Source organism: Carassius auratus, chromosome 6, assembly GCF_003368295.1.
Source record: "Carassius auratus strain Wakin chromosome 6, ASM336829v1, whole genome shotgun sequence".
Classification (NCBI taxonomy): Eukaryota; Metazoa; Chordata; class Actinopteri; order Cypriniformes; family Cyprinidae; genus Carassius; species Carassius auratus.
Window position 1 is genome coordinate 24,165,255 of NC_039248.1, and position 22,504 is coordinate 24,187,758.

The 22,504-nt window shown below is 42.9% G+C and overlaps 3 protein-coding genes across 3 annotated transcripts; 2 read left to right on the forward strand and 1 right to left on the reverse strand.

Moving 5' to 3' along the window:
- Positions 1–561: 561 nt before the first annotated feature.
- Positions 562–7,621, reverse strand: gpr180 (G protein-coupled receptor 180). Its single transcript, XM_026265808.1, has 9 exons — positions 7,393–7,621; positions 7,102–7,242; positions 6,471–6,671; positions 6,072–6,252; positions 5,777–5,826; positions 5,234–5,391; positions 4,470–4,661; positions 3,449–3,526; positions 562–1,270 (listed from the first exon to the last, which is right to left on the reverse strand). The coding sequence occupies exons 1-9, from the start codon at positions 7,604–7,606 to the stop codon at positions 1,124–1,126; spliced, it is 1,362 nt and encodes a 453-aa protein (XP_026121593.1). The 5' UTR covers positions 7,607–7,621; the 3' UTR covers positions 562–1,123.
- Positions 7,622–7,694: 73 nt separating this feature from the next.
- On the forward strand, positions 7,695–12,273 carry tgds (TDP-glucose 4,6-dehydratase). Its single transcript, XM_026265816.1, has 12 exons — positions 7,695–7,885; positions 8,574–8,640; positions 8,715–8,783; positions 9,547–9,637; positions 9,725–9,867; positions 10,186–10,284; positions 10,793–10,852; positions 10,937–10,980; positions 11,255–11,420; positions 11,503–11,561; positions 11,640–11,737; positions 11,826–12,273. The coding sequence occupies exons 1-12, from the start codon at positions 7,827–7,829 to the stop codon at positions 11,927–11,929; spliced, it is 1,059 nt and encodes a 352-aa protein (XP_026121601.1). The 5' UTR covers positions 7,695–7,826; the 3' UTR covers positions 11,930–12,273.
- Positions 12,274–13,140: 867 nt separating this feature from the next.
- LOC113102490 (TSC22 domain family protein 1) lies at positions 13,141–19,960 on the forward strand. Its single transcript, XM_026265807.1, has 3 exons — positions 13,141–14,920; positions 17,250–17,301; positions 19,296–19,960. Exons 1-3 carry the CDS (start codon positions 13,698–13,700, stop codon positions 19,509–19,511), a joined length of 1,491 nt encoding a protein of 496 aa, XP_026121592.1. The 5' UTR covers positions 13,141–13,697; the 3' UTR covers positions 19,512–19,960.
- Positions 19,961–22,504: the final 2,544 nt, after the last annotated feature.

Here is a 22,504-nt window from a genome sequence, read left to right on the forward strand (position 1 = left end):
AATCAGTATTTGACTGTAATCAGCACAAACATGTTCAGCTAAGTGAAACATTTGTTCATCTTTGTTAAAACTGTTCATGTCTGTCAAATAACACTAACAGATACAATAACTAACTTACAAGCTTGTAAACGCTGCTTGATCTGTGCAGATTTCTCTCCTGATTCAGACCAGAACACTTTTTCACTGGAGGAAGTGTTATTCTGGATTATAGACTCTATGTGTTTGAGTTAAAATCATCTTAATGCTGGATGTGTTTCAGGTTTTGTCTTCTCCAGATGTTCACTGATGGACTGGAGTGCTGTGGATTATTGGGATGTTTTTATCAGACTCTCATTCTGACGGCACCCATTCACTGCAGAGCATCCACTGATGAGACACTGATGCAGTGCTACATTTCTACAAACCTGATGAAGACACAAACTCATCCTGATCTCAGATGAACTTAAGGGTGAACACATTTACAGCTAACTTTTATTTTGGGGTTTCCTTTAATTGGTGTTTATTAATTTCTGAGTTTTTCACTGTCCACAACCAGAAAACAAAACATAACACACAGTTTCAGGTCATAATCATGAACTATTCTCCTTATGAACAGATAATTGTAATTAGACAGTGACAGATACAGACTTCGTGTGCATGAAGTTTATTACCACAATGATTGATACAGTTCAAGTCTTTAACTTAACAACACATGCTCTAGTTAACAGGATTTTCACATCTTTCTCCTTGAGACACAGATATGTGCAGGATCCAGTAAAAGGATCAATAAATATCCTCAGCATTCATCCGTTTAATATTCAGTCCCGCATCAGTGATTGTCATTTGAGGCACTTGTGGGGAACAACAGAAATGGAGTCATGTGCAAGCACAAATAAAATCACAGCTGAGAAATAACAGAGATGCTTTTGTTTTCTTATTGCTTGATCAGAGCACGAGCGCGGAGCTTCATCTTCATTCTCTGGCAGGATCACAGACTGACTCACAGCAGGTGTGTCTCTACACATGAATGATGATTAAGCTTGGATGATGTGTTTCACTCCCTGATGAGTGTGTGATGCTCAGCGTCTCTCCGTCGTGTGATCGGATCTCATCGGTCCTGGAGTGCTTGGCTGCGGTCTGATGCTCAGTAGCGGCTCCGGCGGCTCATGGTGAGCGGCAGCGTGACCGACGACAGCGAGGACACTTCCCAGTACAGACTGCGTGACAGGAAGAGACGATACAGAACCACCACTGAGATGGACTGGCACAGGATCACGCCGATCGTCACCACCTGCGGAGCGAGACAGAGACAGAGACGCTCGTGAGACAGAGCTCTGCTGCTCTAGAGGGTCATGAACGGAGAAAGAAAAGTTCCTTGATCTTTTGACACACAGTGCTGGCCAAAATGATTAGAGCACTAGTATTTTGATAGTTATTCCTATCTTTTGCTGTAGTGTGTCAGTAGAAATCGCCCGCTGATTCTACAACGCTGTTTGTTTAGCCCCACCCACTAGCTCTCTACCAAACAGCTGTACGTCACTATATTTAGTCACGCCCACTAACTCTACGTCGCTCTGTTTAGCCCCACCCACTAGCTCTACGTTGCTCTGTTTAGCCCCGCCCAAAAGCTCTACGTCGCTCTGTTTAGCCCCGCCCAACAGCTCTACGTCGCCCTGTTTAGCCCCGTCCAACAGCTCTACGTCGCTCTGTTTAGCCCCGCCCACTAGGTCTACGTCGCTCTGTTTAGCCCCGCCCAACAGCTCTACGTCGCCCTGTTTAGCCCCACCCACTAGCTCTACGTCGCTCTGTTTAGCCCCACCCACTAGCTCTACGTTGCTCTGTTTAGCCCCACCCACTAGCTCTACGTTGCTCTGTTTAGCCCCGCCCAACAGCTCTACGTCGCCCTGTTTAGCCCCACCCACTAGCTCTACGTCGCTCTGTTTAGCCCCACCCACTAGCTCTACGTCGCTCTGTTTAGCCCCGCCCAACAGCTCTACGTCGCCCTGTTTAGCCCCGTCCAACAGCTCTACGTCGCTCTGTTTAGCCCCACCCACTAGCTCTACGTCGCTCTGTTTAGCCCCACCCACTAGCTCTACGTCGCTCTGTTTAGCCCCACCCACTAGCTCTACGTCGCTCTGTTTAGCCCCGTCCAATAGCTCTACGTCGCTCTGTTTAGCCCCGTCCACTAGCTCTACGTCGCTCTGTTTAGCCCCGCCCAACAGCACTACGTCACTCTGTTTAGCCCAACCCACTAGCGCTACATCGCCCTGTTTAGCCCCGCCCACTAGCTCTACATCGCTCTGTTTAGCCCCGCCCAACAGCTCTATGTCGCTCTGTTTAGCCCCGTCCACTAGCTCTACGTCGCTCTGTTTAGCCCTGCCCACTAGCTCTACGTTGCTCTGTTTAGCCCCGCCCACTAGCTCTACGTTGCTCTGTTTAGCCCCGCCCAAAAGCTCTACATCGCTCTGTTTAGCCCCGCCCACTAGCTCTACGTTGCTCTGTTTAGCCCCGCCCAACAGCACTACGTCACTCTGTTTAGCCCCGCCCAAAAGCTCTACATCGCTCTGTTTAGCCCCGCCCACTAGCTCTACGTTGCTCTGTTTAGCCCCACCCACTAGCTCTACGTCGCTCTGTTTAGCCCCGTCCACTAGCTCTACGTCGCTCTGTTTAGCCCCGTCCGCTAGCTCTACGTCGCTCTGTTTAGCCCCGTCCACTAGCTCTACGTCGCTCTGTTTAGCCCCGCCCAACAGCACTACGTCACTCTGTTTAGCCCCGTCCACTAGCTCTACGTCGCTCTGTTAAGCCCCGTCCACTAGCTCTACATCGCTCTGTTTAGCCCCGCCCACTACCTCTACGTTGCTCTGTTTAGCCCCACCCAAAAGCTCTACGTCGCTCTGTTTAGCCCCGCCCACTACCTCTACGTCGCTCTGTTTAGCCCCGCCCACTACCTCTACGTTGCTCTGTTTAGCCCCACCCACTAGCTCTACGTCGCTCTGTTTAGCCCTGCCCACTAGCTCTACGTTGCTCTGTTTAGCCCCGCCCAACAGCACTACGTCGCCCTGTTTAGCCCCGTCCAACAGCTCTACGTCGCTCTGTTTAACCCCACCCACTAGCTCTACGTCGCTCTGTTTAGCCCCACCCACTAGCTCTACGTCACTCTGTTTAGCCCTTCCCACTAGCTCTACGTTGCTCTGTTTAGCCCCACCCACTAGCTCTACGTCGCCCTGTTTAGCCCCGTCCAACAGCTCTACGTCGCTCTGTTTAGCCCCACCCACTAGCTCTACGTCGCTCTGTTTAGCCCCACCCAACAGCTCTACGTCGCTCTGTTTAGCCCCGTCCAACAGCTCTACAACAGCACATTACTTCTAAATTATCATGTTTGATGTAAAAAAGACATCAGAGAACAGTAGAAAATCAAAAAACCGAGGCAGCTCATGAGCCCTTTAAAGCAGGTTTGTTTCTCACTTGCCTTTTCTTTCTGGTGTTCGTTGAGAATCACTGAGAACAGAACCAGCACCGGATGACACAGGAACCACAGGAAACAGCCCTAAAACGACACACAGGGCAACTTAAGTGTTCACGGGACGCAGACAGGAACACACTCCGGTTTGGGCTGCATTCTGTCCGGTTTTTAAACATTGTGTCCATCTACCAGCACATGCTTCAGCTGGACACTCATTAGTCCTATATCCAGTGTTATTATATCACATAGGCCATATCTAATATTAAAGGACACTTTAGACAGAATATTGACTGTTTCTGCTCCAAAATAGTTGGGAGTAACAGTGGAACTCATTACTCAATGATTCAACAAATGATTCAGTGACTCGTTCATTAAGACTCGGTTCAGTTCTGAATGAATCATTCTTTGAACAAATCCATTGAATGAATAAGAAAGTGGCTTGTTGCCATCTGCTGGTGGTTTTGGGTTCAAATTTAGTTAGAATTCAATTATTTCCCCCCCAAGTATTAAAAACACAAATCTTATAACAATATCTATACAGTCTGTGTGAATACACAGAAAGATAGATTTTATTTGATTGTTAACAGCCCTATAATGTTTAATTACTCTAATTGCACTAATATAAATGAAACATTTAAAAATAAAAATGAAACTCGTTTAAAATGTTAGAAATGTTGTGTTAAAAATGCTGGAAAAGTTTCAGTCATTGCTAATTTTTAAAGTCATAGCTCACCAAAAATGAAAAACCTTTCCTCCCCCTCATGCTGTACCTGTTTGTTTCTCCTGCTGAACACAAAATAATATATACTGAACAATGCCTGTAGCCAAACAGCTGCTGGTAGCCAGTATTTTTTCCCCTTACAATGGAAGTCAATGGGTACCGTCAACTCCCACTTTCTACAAAATACATTCTTCTGTGTTCAGAAGAATAAAGAAACTCAAAGAGGTTTGGAACAACATGAGGGTGAGTAAATGATGATATGACTTGAGCTTTTCTTCTGTGTTGTACTAGCACCGTGCTGCGTACCTTGCCGAAGCTCAGGTAGAAGTCTCGTTTGAGCGCGCTCCGCTCGGCAGAGATGATCTGATACAGCACAGACGCCAGGAACAGAGCGAGGGCCACACGCAGGGCCATCAGCAGCCAGCCGGGAACACTGCGCTGCGTGTGGAAGCTGTGGTGCTCGGCGTCCTCCAGCTGCTCCCAGATCAGCAGCGCCCCCTGCAGACACAGCATGACTCAACAATAACCTCTCTACCAAACCGACCAAAGGAAATCAAGTCAGCTTTGTTTATATAGTGCTTTTAACAGTACAGAAGTGTCAGAACACTTTACAGTATTAAAACAGGAAAACAGTCAATAATGCAGAAGGACAATAATAAACACTCAGTTGTCATTGACTGATCCAGCTCAGTTCAGTAGCTGTGCATCATGACATCGCTGGATATTAAGAGTCCCAGACTCAGCATGTATAATATTAGAAATTAAAACTAAAATGAAAACTGAAATATAAAAAACAAACACTCATTAAGCTTAATGTTAAAAACAAATTCATGTGCATGTTGTACATTTTTACTTTTTCAGAAGGGGTTCTCCTGTGCCTTACAAATAAGAAAAAATGCCAGCAATTAATATTAAACAAGAGCCGGTGTTTATCACAGCATTAAGGAGAATACAGATGCAGTTAATTAGCCATCCTAACGAATGCATCAGTCATTGTGAGGTGGCTGATGCTCAATGACTTTTATATTTCTTATTCTATTCTATGAGTGTCTGATGTTAGTGTGGCTGACCTGAGCGATGACGACGGCCAGAGCGAGCGCGGTGGAGGCCGGAGACGAGTCCCACTGCAGCGGTTTACTCTGAGACTTTCTGCTGCGGCTCAGAGTCCAGCCCACACACAGACTCAACAACAGGTAGAGCATCTGCACCTGCGCCACCGCGTCACACACTGACACACACACACACACACAAAACTATTAGAAAATCTGGAATCTGAGGGAGCAAAAAAATCTAAATATTGAGAAAAACATGTTTAAAGTTGTTCAAATGAAGTTCTTAGCAATGCATATTACTAATATACTTTTTTCACCTTTAAAAAATTAAATCTATTTTTTTTAAATCACACTTTATTGTTTTGATGCTTGAAAAGCCCCTTTCGTCTTTGATCCTCATGCATTCTCTGGGAATCTGTCTTCATGTTCATATCCTCAGATTTCTAATCTAACGGCCGTCCTGTTATCATTCATATCTTTGATGCATTTGGCAGATGCTTTGTTTTATCCAGAGCTGATCAGGACTCTGAGATCATGTGAATAACATTGTGACAGACTCACATTCAGCGAGGCTCCCCATCAGCGGCGTCCCCACACCGTCCCGAGCGTACCTGCGGGTCCAATCACACACCATCATCATCATCATCATCATCACCGTCATCACCATCCCCACCATCATCACCATCATCATCATCGTCACCATCATCATCACCGTCATCACCATCATCATCATCATCACCATCATCATGACATCATCATCATCATCACCGTCATCATCATCACCATCATCTCTACATGAGCAGGAAGTATTCAGATTCAAGCAGGTAAAGTATAGGTAAGCGTGTGAGTCTCTGACCGGGCCATGTGGATGTAGTTGAGCAGCACTGATGTTCCCTGCAGCAGGAGCGTGGTGGATAACACCTTCAGCACCGTGTGCATGGGTCCGGCTTTGCTCAGCGCCTGCCACAGCGGCTGTATGTAGATACACGACGCCACGAAATACGCCAGGATCAGCAGGAAGTAGAAGCTGTGGAGCCCTGCGAGGAATATATAGTCACATCTATTTATAAAGCGCTTTAACAACACAGACTGTGTCAAAGCAGCTTTACAGTACTAAAGATTTTCAAATAGTTGTATTCAATTATATTTTTTTGACCCTTATGACAGGTTTATTGGTGTAGGGTCACACATGGAGTGTGTGTGTGTGTGTGTGTGTGTGTGTGTGTGTGTGAGAGTGTGTGTGTGTGTGTCTCACCGGTCTCCTCGGCGCTGAAGTGATCCAGTGGGTTCCCCGCGGCGTCGGGGTTCATCAAGCTGATCTGGAAGCGCAGGTCTTCTAGCACTCCGTCCATCTCTCCGTCCTGACAGGTGTATTGATCCACATACATCACGTGCCACGCCTGCGGACCGGACTGATGCGGTATAGTCTGGTTCTGCTCCTCTTTCATCAGCTTAACTGAAAATATCAAACGCTATATGGATATCAACGGTATTATAACAATTAATAAAAACTATATTATATCAATGTATTATTAAGGCGGTAATCTTAAAGGGACAGTACACACATAATTCACAATTTTATCATTAACTCACCCTCAAATGGTTCCAAACCTGAATGAGTTTCTTTATTTAGTGTAACAAAAGAAGACATTCTGAAGAATGTTGGTGACCAAACAAATACTGGCACCCATTGACAAAAATATTCCTATAGTCAGTGGCTACCATCAGCTGCCTGGTTCCCAAGTTTCTTCAAAATATCTTGTGTAAAAAAGCTAAGTGGCTGCGTGACGTGTCTGTGCATGCCCAGACTGGGGTCAAAGTTCACATGTGTCATGTCACACTGAAGATGACCTGTACCAGCGGTCTGAGACGTGAAGGAGTCTTACTGGAGATGTGTGCCGATGCGAGTCTCTGCAGACAGCTCAGATTGTCCAAGCCCTCGGAGCCCTGAAACAGCAGAAGTCTGGCCTCCTTCTCCACGGCCAGCAGCACATTATCCACACGAGACGTCACCAGACCATTCTCACCTAGAAATATCATCATGCATATGTACAGTAAGTCAAATCACATGTGATCATATTACTGCATTCTACATGCATGCATGTGAACAGAAAAACAAAAATGCATGGAAGCAAAAGCAAATGCATGATGTCACTGTACAAATATCAGACACTCACCATGATACAGAAATCTTGTGATGTACTGCCCATTATTTTCTCTCGCAGCGTCGCTCCTAAAAACCCCAGAAACCGTTTTCCCTGCTGCAGGACATGAAGTAAACAAAAGAACAATGATAATGATAAAGTACACAAACATTATGCTCTTATGCTCCTCATTCACTGCAGTCAATGAGGTAATACTGTCCTTTTCCGCCCACCTTGTGATCGACATCTGCTATATCCAATCGGAATACGAGTTTTCAGTCAAGCGCGGTAAAGGGACCAATGAGAGCGCGGCGGAGGCGGGGCGAGAGTCGGCTCATACGTGTCAGCGCTGCCGCAAACCGCTGTTCCAACTGTCGTGAGGAGTGTTTACGAAGCGATAAAATCATGCAATTGATTCTTGGAGTCAAAGAAATGATCTACAGTGTGAGGGGAACGTGGAGATCGAGATGAAGATGAGCGGCGGAGAGTCTCGCACTGTGCTGGTGACCGGAGGAGCGGGGTTCATGTGAGATCTCTCATACTGTCCAAAAATATCTAAACACATCCGAAGCCTTCCAATGACTGAATGTCAGCGCTTCAGACAACATAGGATCAAATTAAGAGTAATTTATTGTGAAAAGTCTGAGATGCTGAATCAATAGATGCATTGTCCACACACACTTGCGCACTTGAGTGACTGATGGAGTTCATTAATGACTGTTAAACACTTAATTAAACACTGTTATAGAGCTGAACTGAATAATGGTGGATGTGTTACTAAATGGCGTATCAGAAATGTTTCTTGAGCAGTAAATCATCATATTATTCTGATTTCTGAAGATCATGTGACACTGAAGACTGGAGGAATGATGCTGAAAATACAGCGGTGCATTACAGAAATAAATTACAGCTTAACAGATATTCACAGAGAACACAGATATTTTAAATAGTAAAAATATTTCAGAATTGTCCTGCTTTTGCTGTAATTTGTATTAAATAAATGCAGGCTTAGTGAGCAAAAGAGTACATTACAACATTACACTGTTCAAAAACCTTTGAGTGGTTGTGTATGTAGAAATATTCAACAGAAGTAGCAGGTTTTCTGATTGAAACACACTGAGACTTCATGCATGAGCAGCAGCGATGGAAACCATCCTCACATTCATCCTATAAGTGTCCAAATACTTATAATGAGCTCCTGTTTGTGTTCTCAGAGGATCTCATCTGATCAGCGCTCTGGTCGTCAGATTCCCACACTGGAGGATCATCAATGTGGATAACGTGAGTCTCTGAACAGCATTGAATCAGTGGTTTCCCGTCGTGAAGCGTCACGTGTCGCTGTCGCTGTGTTTCAGCTGCAGTACTGCTCCAGTCTGAAGAACCTGAGCTCTGTGGAGGACTGCAGCAGATACTCCTTCATCCCGGTACTGACTCCTGACCACAGATGACCAGTACTGTGCTGCTCTAATATTACTCCATTACAAGGCAGAGTTGTACAGACAGGTTTTTACTTTAGTAAAAGTACCCAAGTACTTGCTTATATTTTTGTTGTATGTAACACACTTGCATTACATGCCTCTGAAGCAACATTTCACCTATTGAATATATATATATATAATATAATATAATATAATTTGTTAGGAGATGTACAACAGTTCTTCTGTAGTATTTAGATTTACACAATTTCTGCTTATTAGTATGATTGAAGTGAATCATCAAAGATCTGTAGCAAAGACATTGGTTCATAGAATGGGATTAAATACATTATTTATTTTTCACACACAACACTGCACTGACTCCTGATCTCTGTCTCCATGGCAACACCAAAGCTGTCACTCAACACATGGAAACAAAGTAACTGCTGTGTCTTATATTAAAAAGTAACTGATATTTCCTTCTAAATGACAAAGTATTGCGTTACTTGAAAAATGTAATCTGATGACGTAACTACTTGTAATGCGTTACCCTCAACACTGTAACGAGTTTCTTATTCCAGGACCTTGATAGAAATGAAATGGAGTGAAAAGTAACATATTTGCCTTTAAAGTGTAGTGAAGTTGCTAGAATAAATTATATTCAAGTAAAGTACAGATACTCAAAAAGTAGATGTACTTGGTTACTGTCCAGCTCTGCAGCTAATCTAATGTCCAGCTGACCCAGAGCTGACGAACCGTGTTCTCCTCGCAGGGCGATGTCTGCGATCCACTTTTCTTAAAACATCTGTTTGCGACGGAGAAGATTGATATAGTGTTTCACTGCGCTGCTGAGACTCATGTAGGTGAGTGAACGCTGTCTGTTCATCATCAACTCTGTGTTTCTCTCTCTCGAGGACGCCGTGTCTCATTCACGTCTTTATCTCCTGTAGAAAACTCCTTCCTGTGTCCGTCACGCTTCATGCGTGTGAATGCAGACGGCACTGGTGTTCTGATCAGAGCGGCGTTTGAGGCGCGAGTGCAGCGCTTCATCTACATCAGCACTGACGAGGTGTATGGAGACAGTCTGGAGCAGGTGAGCTCAAGCTGGGGTTCAACTGAATCATCTGAACCCGAAATGATTCACTGGTTCAAATCGCTTGGAAAGACCCTGGTGCATAAAAGCACATTTTACAAACTAATTGCAGATGTTTTATTGAAAGTGTCTTCTGTGTAATGGATGTTGATGCAATTAACAAATGTTTAATGCTGTCCCTGGAGCACAGTTTTGGAGGACATGAACCCATCATGCTCTCATACGATGAGAAACACTAGCCAGTCATCTCCAGGTGATCTGTTCAGTAGCGCAGTATTCTGATGTGTGAAGTGTGTGATCTGCATCTTGTCTTCACAGCCGTTTGATGAACTGAGTCCAAAAAGACCCACCAATCCGTACTCCTCCTCGAAAGCTGTGGCAGAAAACATCGTGATGTCGTACTGGATGAAGCACAAGGTGTCAGTCCTGAGATTACACCTGTTATATCTTTGACATTTTACTTAGTGTTTTATAATTCACATTATTTTTAGTGCTAATTCTCGTTCGATTATACAGGATTGCAATGTGGTAAAGACGCAAGTTGCATTTTAAATCTGTGTTTATCTCATCATCTTTCATTTTTTCTCTGAATTCTGAGTTTGCATCTGACAGTAGTTTTTTTTTTTATTCTGGCATGGAATAAAAAAGGTAATTGCAACTTTGTATCTCACAATTCTGACTTTTTTACTGAAGAGAAAGTTTATATCTCACACACACAAAAAAATCTGAATTATGAAAACATGTCAGATTTGTGAGATATAAGCTCATAATTACATGATATAATATTGTGAGATAAGATACTTTTACTTTATTGTTTATCCGGTGGAAACCAGCTTCCGTAATGAATAATCAGTGTCATATCGGAGATTAGTTTTCTATCCCAGTGCTGCTGGTAACGGTTGTAGCATTGATCTGTCTGCTGTAGTTTCCTGTTCTGATCACGAGGAGCAGTAACGTGTACGGCCCACACCAGCATCATGAGAAGGTGCGTGATCTGCTGCTCTACACGCATGTTTGACCCTCATGTGACCTCTGCGCTTCAGTAGTGTGTGTGCTTGTGTTTGTTCAGGTCATTCCCAGATTCCTGTCGCTCATCCAGCGGGATCAGAAGTGGTGAGTGTGTGTGTGTGTTTGTGTGAGTGTTCATCTGCTCTAGTGTGTGTGTGTGTGTGTGTGTTTGTGTGAGTGTTCATCTGCTCTAGTGTGTGTGTGTGTGTGTGTGTGTGTGTGAGAATGTTCATCTGCTCTAGTGTGTGTGTGTGTGTGTGTGTGTGTGTGTGTGTGTGTGTGTGTGTGAGAATGTTCATCTGCTCTAGTGTGTGTGTGTTTGTGTGTGTGAATGTTCATCTGCTCGTGTGTGTGTGTGTGTGTGTGTGTGTGTCTCCAGCACTATCCAGGGCTCAGGCCTGCAGTCCAGACACTTCCTGTATGTCAGCGATGTCACAGACGCCTTCCTGACACTCATGGAGAAGGGCATTCTGGGAGAGATCTACAACATCGGGAGCAGCTTTGAGATTCCCATCGTTCAGCTCGCCAGAGAACTAGTGAAGATGGTAGGAGTCACATGACCAGCTCAGTTTCAGATTAACCCTTCGTTATCAGAGTAATTCACGATCAACTGTTTCCTGTCGACAGAAAGTGAAGGACGTCTCCGAGGAAGCGCTGGAGGACTGGATGGAGTTTGTTGAGGACCGGTGTGTGATGAGTGTGTGCTGTCATTCTGTCTGTTTGATACTGATGTTAATAAATGATTATTCATAACTTTTCTGCAGTCCGGTGACGGAGCTCCGGTATCCCATGATATCAGACAAACTGCACAGACTCGGCTGGAGGCCCAAAGTAACCTGGGACGAAGGAATCAGACGGACCAGTAAGAGACTCCAGATGATTCTGTGTGTGATGATGATGATGATGATGATGATGATGAAGGACATGACGTGTCTCTCTGATGTTTGCAGTACAGTGGTATGAAGAGAATCCAAACTACTGGCCGTTGATCAGTGAGAATGGAGAGGAATCATCAGCGTCGCCGTCACATGCAGTGCCTTATCCCGTCAGATAATGACCGTTATTAACTCATTTATACAGGATTTATGCAAGATTGTCAAGCAGCTCTTAAATTAAGAGCTAATCAGTGAAGACTGGTGATGTGAATGTGATGGAGGATTGTTAGTGACTTTATACTCTACAAATCATCATAAAATGCCCCAGGATTAAAGAGGACCAAAAGTTAAAGATGTTCAAATGTTTTAATGGAGACTGTATGTCTTAAAGTGACACAAGCTCAGTTGTTTTGACTGTTTTCAGTGTTTGTGGTTAACCTGATTATGAAAAGTCTTCCTTTGTACGATTGTTTCTGATCATTTTTGTTTTAATAAAAAGTTTACGAACATGCTTGTGATAAAATATCACCGGGATATACAAGTATACACAGACCGCTCCAAAGATCCAGAACGGGGCTGGGGCTGCTTTTTTAGCTCGAGACGGAAATCATTGAATCAGTGGAGTAAAGCCAACTTCAAATCATTTGGCAGATTGTACTGTAGAAATGATAGAAGAACTCAAACCTGAGAATGTTTTCATTTGTTCTGACTCCATTTCAGTATTAAAGAGTTGAGATCTCTTAAATCTAGTCAAGATATTCTTATAGAGGTTATCTATAACAGAACATCCTTAGGGCATTAATTTAAATAGCACACTTTAAACAATAGGGAAACATACAAATGGGTTATGACTATGTGAACAATGTCATGTTGAAGAAACATACCTCATGCATTTCTTGAAGGAAGGAAGTACAAGCAAGAAAGAGGAAACATGATAGGAGAAGCAAGGACAAGTGGAATTCAGGAATAAAATGTAAAGGTTTTAATAAAATGGTCAACTGGAATTACATAAACATGAGAGCCTGAGAAACAAAATTTTGCATCTGAACTCGTTATATATAAATTGCTTTTATATACGTGATGTATTGTTACAGATGCTCTACTTCAGTGTCACTGAAAACAATTATTTACAATAAAACTATTCACATCAAAACAATTATTTATATTGCGAAATTTACTAAAATGTAAATTAGAAATATAACAACAATAAACTGGTTTAAAATGCTTTCTATCTATATTTAATAATATAAAGTTTAACTATATGTATATATTTCGAATTTTTTATTATTCATTTTACTTTGTGAAAAAAAAAAATAACCAATGACCGTCCGAAATTGACAGTTACGTTCCCGGATGTGCCTGCTGTGCGTATAATGTATCAACGGTGGGCGTGTCCTGTGTGCCGCGGCCCCGCCCCCTGCTGGCGTCACCACAGCTGCTAGCTCGTCGGTTAGCGTGCTAACAGCGTCCAGCAGTCAGTGATGAGACAGCAAAGCTGCGGATGAAAATGTTTCTCACGCGGGCCTGAGAGCAGAAAGCGGCGTGACACGGATTTAACCGGCGACTTGGAGCGACTTGTGTCCGAATTCACTCAAATCAAGAGCTCGGAGCAGCGTCCGCAATTCTGAGGTGATGTCGACGGTCTGTTTATGTTCATTTAGCCGGTAACTGACGCGTGTCACCGACAAAAACGCGTATTTCTGTCAGGACATAAAGTTAAGGATATTCTGCTGATGGATTGAGTTCGCTGTCGGTTCACCAAACGGCGCGGTTACCGTGCTAACCGGCAGCTAACCGACGCTAGCCTTCATCATAAACCCTCACAGATCACCGGAGCAGCTGTCAAACTCTTTAAATGGGGACTATAAACCGTTTGCTAACGACGTGACTGCACCGACTGTAGCGTGTTGATCAGCTCCAGCGCACCGTTTACCGACGACCGCCGTGATGGCTCATCCGCCGTCCCCCGGGCCGCACAGCCTCGGGATCCCGACGGTGAAGAAGAAGAGCGGCTTCCAGATCACGAGCGTCCTTCCCGCCCAGGGGTCCTCCGCCAACACCAGCCTCGCCGACGACACCGAGAGCTACGACGACATGGACGAGTCACACACCGAGGACCTCTCGTCATCAGACATCCTGGACGTGTCTGCGTCCCGGGCCACGGACACCGGCGTCCCCGAGCGGAGCTCGTCTGAGGAGACTCTGAACAGTTTACACGGTGGCGAGACGCCTAACGAGCCGGTGATGGTCAACGGCGTCCATCATCATCATCATCATCACAAGACTGGACGATCCGTGGCTCCTTCAGCCACTCCTTCAACGATCCCCGTCTCTCCGCAGGCTCCGGCCCCGAGCGGACGCTCCGTCCCAGCGGAGGCCAGCGGATCCGCGTCTAGCTCGGTCTCTGTCGCGACGGACTCCGCCGCTGGACCTACGGTGCCGTTAACATCCGCGAATCCCTCGAGCACAGCGTCGCGCTTCAGGGTGGTGAAGCTGGACTCCAGCTCGGAGCCGGTTCGGAAGGGACGCTGGACTTGTACGGAGTTTCACGAAAAGGATGCGCCACCTGGAGACGTCGCGTGCGTCGCTCACAGAGCGTTGGAGAGCATCATTCAATCCGAACACGAGTCCACGAGCAGCAGCTCCTCTGGAAGCACCTTGAGCAGCAGCAGCGGAGGAGGAGGAGATGTCCAGCAGGTTTACGGTCAGGACCTGGTTCCTCCGACGGAGAGCTCCTCCGCTCCGGTCCGATCCGAGCCCCAGAGCAGCTACACTCCGGTGGAACACGCTCCGATCACAGCAAACCTCCAACCTCTTCTGATTCCCAACGCAGCCTCTCCAGTGTCCATCGGGATTCCGGGGCCCGTGTCTCCGAGGCCCCCGCAGATGGACATCATCCCGGAGCATCCTGGAGCACAGCTGTCTTCATCCCACAGCTCCGGCTCCGCTCTGAGTGCCCTGCAGCCGCTGAGGGCCCCGCTGCACCTGTCGGGCCCCGCGTATGTGACGGCCTCGCAGCTGGAGGATGCTCAGCGGCTCCTGCTTCAGCACCACACACTGCTGTCTCTGGCTGCAGGAGGCAGGGCTGGACCGTCTGCGTCTGCGTCTGCTCTCGGACAGGACGCCGCTGCTGGTGTGTTTTCTGTCTCAGCTGCTGCAGATGAAGACAGGTAAGAGACTAACTCAGAAACCACTTGTTTTGGGGGAATTGATGACAGTGGTGGTGTTTTTTTCTTTTTATTCATTTAAAATCATGTATTTATATTAAATTTGTATTTTTTTTAATTAAGTTTATATTTTGTAGAATTTTTTATTATTTTATTTCATCAAGGTAAACTTGATGTTCTTAAACTTAGTGAAAGAAATATAGATATTTTATAATTTTTAAATGTCTATATAAGTTTATACATTTTTATTTTAGCACATCAACTTCAAACTAATTTTTAAATAAAATAAAGTTAGAATTTTTTTTTTTTTTTTTTTTTTAATAACAAATATATTTCTTTAAATTTTAATTTAAATGTTTTTTTTTTCAAGCAACAAAAAATATTTATGCATGTGATCTCATTGAAGGGTGTATGTTTAAACTCAAAATTAGAGAAATTTGTAATATTTAGCGTTCCCGTTTTTAGCACAAATAAATGTTTTTTACAGTGACGTTACTAACATCTCAATAAACCTCAGATTATTGTAATGCAGAACTCTTGATTCCTGAGTGACACATTGTAATAGCATAATCTCTGTAGTGAGCTTTGGTGTGATTCTCCAGCAGCTGTGGTTTGATGAAGAGTTTGTCCTTGAATGAGGCTGTTCTGTTCTTCTCTTCTGTTTGTGGTCAGTAGTGCCTCTAAATATATCGGCTCGTCTCCAGAGAACTCGTCTGTCGTTCCTCTTTCTCCAGCTCTCTTAAAACTTTTCCCAGCGATCGGCCTGATCTCCGTCTGCTGGAGTGTGTTAGATTGAGCGTCTGCGTCTGCAGTGACTCAGCAGAAGATGCTCTTGTGAGTGTGGTGCTGATGCTGCGCGTCGTTACACTCATCACATCCTGCAGGGCTTTAATGCAGTGGACGCATCAGATCTTTGTGCTTGTGGTGAATGTGGACTGACTTTCTTTATCTTTATATGACCTGTGTGATGTGGCCCGTTGAATCCGTCTGATCTCTCCATATATCTGCAGTGACACACACGATCACACATCCTCCTGCTTCATCAGTAACTGGATCTTCTGTGTCTGGTCAAGTGCTCACTGATTTAATACTTGACAGAGGTTTAATTCAGAAAGTCTTTTCAATAAGATGCTTTATTGCATAAGGTTCAAAAAAATTCAGACTGGCAGCTATAAGAGAGCGAGAAACATCCACATATATTTACACATTTGGTAACACTTTATCTTAAGGTGTCTGTGTTACAATGTAATATACATTTAAGGACTGAGTAAGTTTCATTGAATTTTAAACCCTTCTTATCCTTGAAAATTGCAATTGTATTTTTTCTTTTAAATTACGGTTTCAAATCAATTTTACATCTTTCTTGAACTTGAAAAGTAAAAGCACAATATTAGAATAAAAACGAAACAAAACACAAAATGACTATTTTCTGGCTCTTGCTGAATTAAGTGTATATGGAGTAGTACAGTACAGTGTGTGTGTGTGTACAGTAGAGTACAGTACGTCAATCTGACTCTTCACTTTCTTATATGATGTTCTTGGTTTTAAATCATGTTGAATATTCAGTTTTGTTCATTTACGTTTATTCATCTTGTAGAAGAGCAGCAGTGCAGATCACAGACAGAAGTGAAATGGTTTCACTGTTATGGAATGAAGTTGTAAAGTGTTCAGCGTTTGAGGACCGCAGCGCTGCTCTGATATCTCAGTCTAGTGACAGTAGTGACTAGACTCTCTCTTGTCGATTCTGTTGGTGAGCATCGGCTGAGGACGGGGGCGGGGCTTGGCATAGATTAGTCAAATACCCTGCGCTCTCAGCCAATGGCGTGCCGCCGTGCACTCAGACCTCTATTATTATGCTAATGAGGCAGCGGCTGCACTGTAAATCTCATTCCGAGCGCCTTTGTGTGGGAATCCTTGGGAGAAATCACGTACAGGATGGAGAATGTGACTCTTCTGCATCTGTTTGTGTGATTCTGAGCGCTCGATGGGCGGGACAGAATGAGTTCTCCGTGTTACCCGCTGCAGACGGATGTCAGTGTTTGTCAGCTCAGGAGTCTTTCCATCTCGTTTCTGTCGTCAGTTCTGGGAGCGGAGATTCTAGATAACAGGTGAATAATACCTTCATTGGAGAGAGAGATTAATGATGCTGCTGTGAATGTGGTTGTGTAATAATAACGCTAATGTGACGCTGAAGGATCCTTTCGCTCTGGATTGTCTGCATCTTCTCAGAAGTGTTGTGTTATTCGGTTTCTCCTGCTGTGTGTTTATGCAGATCTTATGCAACATCATCAGAATAAATGAACTGACCAGGTGTTTATCATTTTTCCCACAGTTCCTCTGGAGCCAGTCTTGTGGCCATAGACAACAAGATCGAGCAAGCCATGGTGAGTCTGATGCTCTCATGATGATGATTAACTGTGTCCCTGAAGCACAGAAGTAGCACACGTCGATTCGTAACAAATTATCCATTTGTCTTTTATGCCAAAAATCATTAGGATATTAAGTAAAGATCATGTTCATGAAGATATTTAGTCCATTTCCTATCGTAAACGTATCAAAACTTCATGTTTGATCAGTAATATGCATTGCTAAGAATTCATTTGAACAACTTTAAAGATGATTTTCTCAATATTTAGATTTTTTTTCTCCCTCAGATTCCAGATTTTCTAATAGTTGTATCTCAGACAGATATTGTCCTCCGAACAAACCAGACATCAATGAGAGATCATTTATTCAGCTTCAGATGATGCATACATCTTAAAGTAAAGACTCTTATGACTAGTTTTGTACTTTTTTTTTTTTTTTTTTTACATAACCAGCCATCACACAAAGACTTCTGACAGAAAGCCCATTAATAATGTCATTAGTAATTCAGTCATGGATTCACAGAATATAAAAACGCAGAAGAGCCAGACCACGGTTTAACACGGTAGGTTCTCCTTGTGAGAGATGATTGTGTTGTTGTTTGTGAGAAAGGTGTGTGGGTGTGATGAGGGGTTTTGTTGAAATGCGTATCTGGCTCTATCTGGAGCCTGTGCTTGTTGCTAGGCAACAAGAATACTCCAGCAGCTCCCTCCTCTGGATGAAGAACGTTCTGTTCCTCTCTAAAGATCCTGATCACTGATGGCTTTAACCCTTCGAGTCTCACTCCAGAGCTTTAGCTTGTGTCCAAACTATAATCAACCGTGATGGGAAACTCTGTTGGGAATATATAATAGAGATATATTTCTAGTTAGAAACTGCTCCTTGAGTGTGAGTGGAAATAACCCTTTATGCACGAGTCGTGATATTATTGATAACCAAAACACAAATCATACAAATATAACCATTACTTGAGACATTAACTGAAATATAAAAAACAGACATGGCAAGATACTTGCAGTTACTAAAGCTAAATAAACTAAAACAAGTTAATAAAAATTCTATAGACATTTTCAATTGACAAACACACAGCATGATTATTAAAACAGGCACACATTTAAGCAAACAGTATAAAATAAAAAAAGTATGTAAAAATTATAAATATTAACAAAAACTATAAGAGGGTACTAAGATTCTGGAATAATATTAATCTAATAAAAGAGTGATTAAAACTACTGCTAAACCTAAAGTGAAGCCAGAAAATATAGAAACTATAAGTGTATTAATGATAGGAAAATAACAGCGATGGGAGAGTGTTTTTGTAGCTTCTTCAGGCTTCTCCTGCCACAAACTGTTACTTTAACACACTGGTGGACAAAAGTTTGCAATCATTTATATTTTGATGTGTGTTTGCAACATTGGTAATCATCAGAATTGTATATTTTATTTTTTTCTGCTCCAATGTTCAGTTAATTATTCCATTTGTAATGCGTATGGAATAATGCTTGTTTTTTTTGTTTTTTTTTATTGATACATTTATTCATCAGTGATTCATTAATTTGATTAAAAGTGCCAGTAGAGACATTATTAATGTCAGAAAAAGATTTCTGTTTCTAATAAATGCTGTTCTTTTTAACTGAGAATCCTGAACAATAAAATCTATCACAGTTTCCACAAAAACATTGAACTGTGTTCATCATTGCTAATAATCAGAAATGTTTCTCGAGCAGTGAATCATCATATTATTCTGATTTCTGAAGATCATGTGACACTGAAGACTGGAGGAATGATGCTGAAAATACAGCGGAGCATCACAGAAATACATTACACTTTAACACAGATTCACAGAGAACACAGATGATTTACACTACAATAATATTTCACAATTTTTACTGTATTTCTGATCAAATAAACGCAGCCTTGGTGAGCAATCGTGTGTCCTCCAGTGATCCTGGTGTCTCATGCTAACGTGTGTGTGTGTGTGTGTGTGTGTGTGTGTGTGTGTGTGTGTGTGCAGGACCTGGTGAAGAGTCACCTGATGTACGCGGTGCGTGAGGAGGTGGAGGTGCTGAAGGAGCAGATCAAGGAGCTGATGGAGAGGAACTCTCAGCTGGAGCAGGAGAACACGCTGCTGAAGAACCTGTCCAGTCCCGAGCAGCTGACACAGTTCCAGACGCAGGTCCAGACCGGATCGCCCCCCGCAGGGACCCCGGGCCCCGGACCCACCGCCTGACTACCTCTCGTGACCACACTGTGAACAGACTCAATCTCTCCAACACAGTCCACACGACACAGACGCTGATTCTCTGACAATCCGGACAGTATTAGCCCACACGCCGCTTCCGATTTTACCTGCTCCCCTTTATTGGTTAACTTTTAGTTTTGTTCCTCTAGCTGTATTGAACACATGAGGAGCACTTTATTGTTGAGATGTGAATAAGACCAAACGAGCGTGACCTTTGACCTCTGAACCCTTGACCTCTGTGTCAAAGACTATCAGGATGGATTTTCTGCGAGCTTCTGCTCTCGTTAAGTTATTTGCCTTACGGTCCATGGCTCTGGTCACACGTCAGTCCGTCAGTGATCGTGACCTTTGACCTCACAGTATGTGCATGTTTCCTTCAAAACAATGTGACGCCATGCAGCTGCACATCGACTTTAATAAAAGATGAGGAAATGAAAGCTGGTGTCCTGCTGTGTTTCTTCACATGGAGAGATGAATCCAGGGAGTCTAGCAGCTGTAGGTTGGTTAGTGGAGTTAACATGTTAGTAACTAGCTGTACTCAGGCTCATGACCCCCGAGACGCCCCTCATTACGCCTTAAAATGACCTTAAGGGGAGACATGTGTTTTAATGCTTTATTGCTCGGTTTTGGGCTCTATTTATAAATCTTGTTTTATACTATTGGAAATAAAACATGCAAAATACACCCTTAACTCTTTCCCTGCCAAACACTGAACTGTCTGTTTTCTCTGTTAAACGCTAGGGGGCGCTATTACACATCTCCTGAAGGAGTCTAGAAGGCGCCGATCAAAAACATAGACGAGGAAGACGCGCAAACCAGCGATGGAAAAATAATGCAATCTAATAGCATATAAATGAAAACTTACTAATGTTAGAGAGTGAAATGTGGATCCCGAAAGACAGATGGAAGCTTTGCTTTGATATTAATACTGAATATGATCCAGATCTAGTATTTGATAAGAATCAGATTTTCTTTTTTTCTTTTTTGAAACCTACCTTAATTCAAGTGTGAATTAAAAACAGTGCTTGAAGCTAGTATAAAAGTTTGAAAGTGTAGGGTGATCTTTATTTTGATGTATTGTGTGTTCAGATATTCATTCAACACAATATTCTGAGGGCCATGAAACTTGAGTGAAAATCAGCAAAAACGCTGGCAGGGAAAGAGTTAATAGTTCTTTTATTGCACTTTATGTATTTTGCTGTAGATTTCTATTGCAATCCGTATCTTACACACACACCGTATCTTAAGAGTTTTTTTTTCTGTTCGCCACACCAAACCCCTCCATATGCTGAAGATGAGTTCATATTGCATTCATGCTGATTTTACTCCTAAAAACATGGTGCAATGATTGTTGACAGTATTTTCTGATTTAAGGTGTGATAAAAAAGAAATTAAAACACCTTTAACTTTGTCAACAAAATCAAGCTAGAATTATAAACCTGACTTGATCCAATGATCAGATTTATGCTCTGGAAATGTCTAATGTCTCATTTGCATATTTAAACATACCTTTTCAGAAACTTGTAATAGCAAACAGTTGTGTCAGTGTGCTGAAGATATTAGTCATGAGTGCAGCAGTCTTTGATGATAATGCTATTATATTCTGACTGACGAGCTTCCTGTGTGTGTGTGTGTGTGTGTGTGTGTGTGTGTTTCCCATGGATACGGGTGAAAGATGTTGCTAGGCAGCTAAATAGACATGAATCATTGTGACCGCTGACTGACTCACTGTTATGAAACGATTCGTTTAGTTGGTCGTTCTTCTACAGAGCTCCATGTACCGAAGATCTTCCATCTGTTTATCACACTCATGTTTAACCCTGTAAAGCCTGACCGATGACATAACACATCAGATGAATGAACCTTTAGACAAAATATTTTTGCAGGGATTGAAGTCTTTTTCCTCTATATGGAAGTCAACGACTACCATCAAATGATTGGTTACTTTTTATTTTTTAATTTTTTATTTTTTGAATGACTAAATATTCTTAAATCATGACACGTTTACTGTAGGAGCAAAATAACTTAAGATTGTTTTATTTTATGAGAAACGTATCAAATGGAAGTGTGTTGATGATTAACAGAAGTCAGAAAAAAATCAGTTTTCATTCCTCACTGACAGATATTTGTTCTGGTCTTAAACATAAACTCACTTTATTTTGTTCAGTTTCTAACAGTACAAGACTCCATATCCATTAAATCTATCTTCTTCATTTAAAGATGTTTAGATATTCATACTGTAAAACAAGACTAACCATTTTTACAGCACAAGCAACATTTAATGCCACGACTTTCTTTCTGAAAAGAGCTTTTAAATGTGGAAGAGTGAATCGAGACTTTGATGTAAACCCTGTATTTGAACACTTCTGTCTTCTGTAGAGCTGATTTACAGCTCAAACTGGATTTGTGTGATGAAACTCTTATTTTCCTGGTTATTCTTACAATCTTTATTACATATAAAGCTGTATAGAAATAAACCTGACTTTAGATTCGCTCTGTTGCGCTGGCGCACGAACACCTCAGCTGAAATCATGCTTTGGCAAGCCACAATTTTGAGATAAAGTCATATGACTTTAAATGTCAAAGCTATGACAGAAACTGTGATAATTGTGGCGTAATAATAATGTGTTTAATAATGTGTCATGTTTTTTCCTAAGGAAAATTAACCATGGTTTTATGAGGCCTATGCTAAAGGTAATGTGTGGCGCGTGCACCTGCAGCGAGTCGAGCTCGAGCTGCGCGTCCCCGAGCTGTCGCGCGCGCGCCGCGCCCTGCATCAGCAGCTCCTGAAGCGCGTCATTGAGAAGAAAATCCCGCTTTCTGAACAGCAAACAGGTCTGTGAGCTCATTATGAGCCGATGATGCGTCATTATTTCAATGCGACGTGTTAAGGAGGAGTCACAGCGATGGTTTCTGTCAGAAAAGCCTCAAATACAGCTGTTCCAGTAATGAAGGTCAAACGAGCAGCACAACTTTAGTTT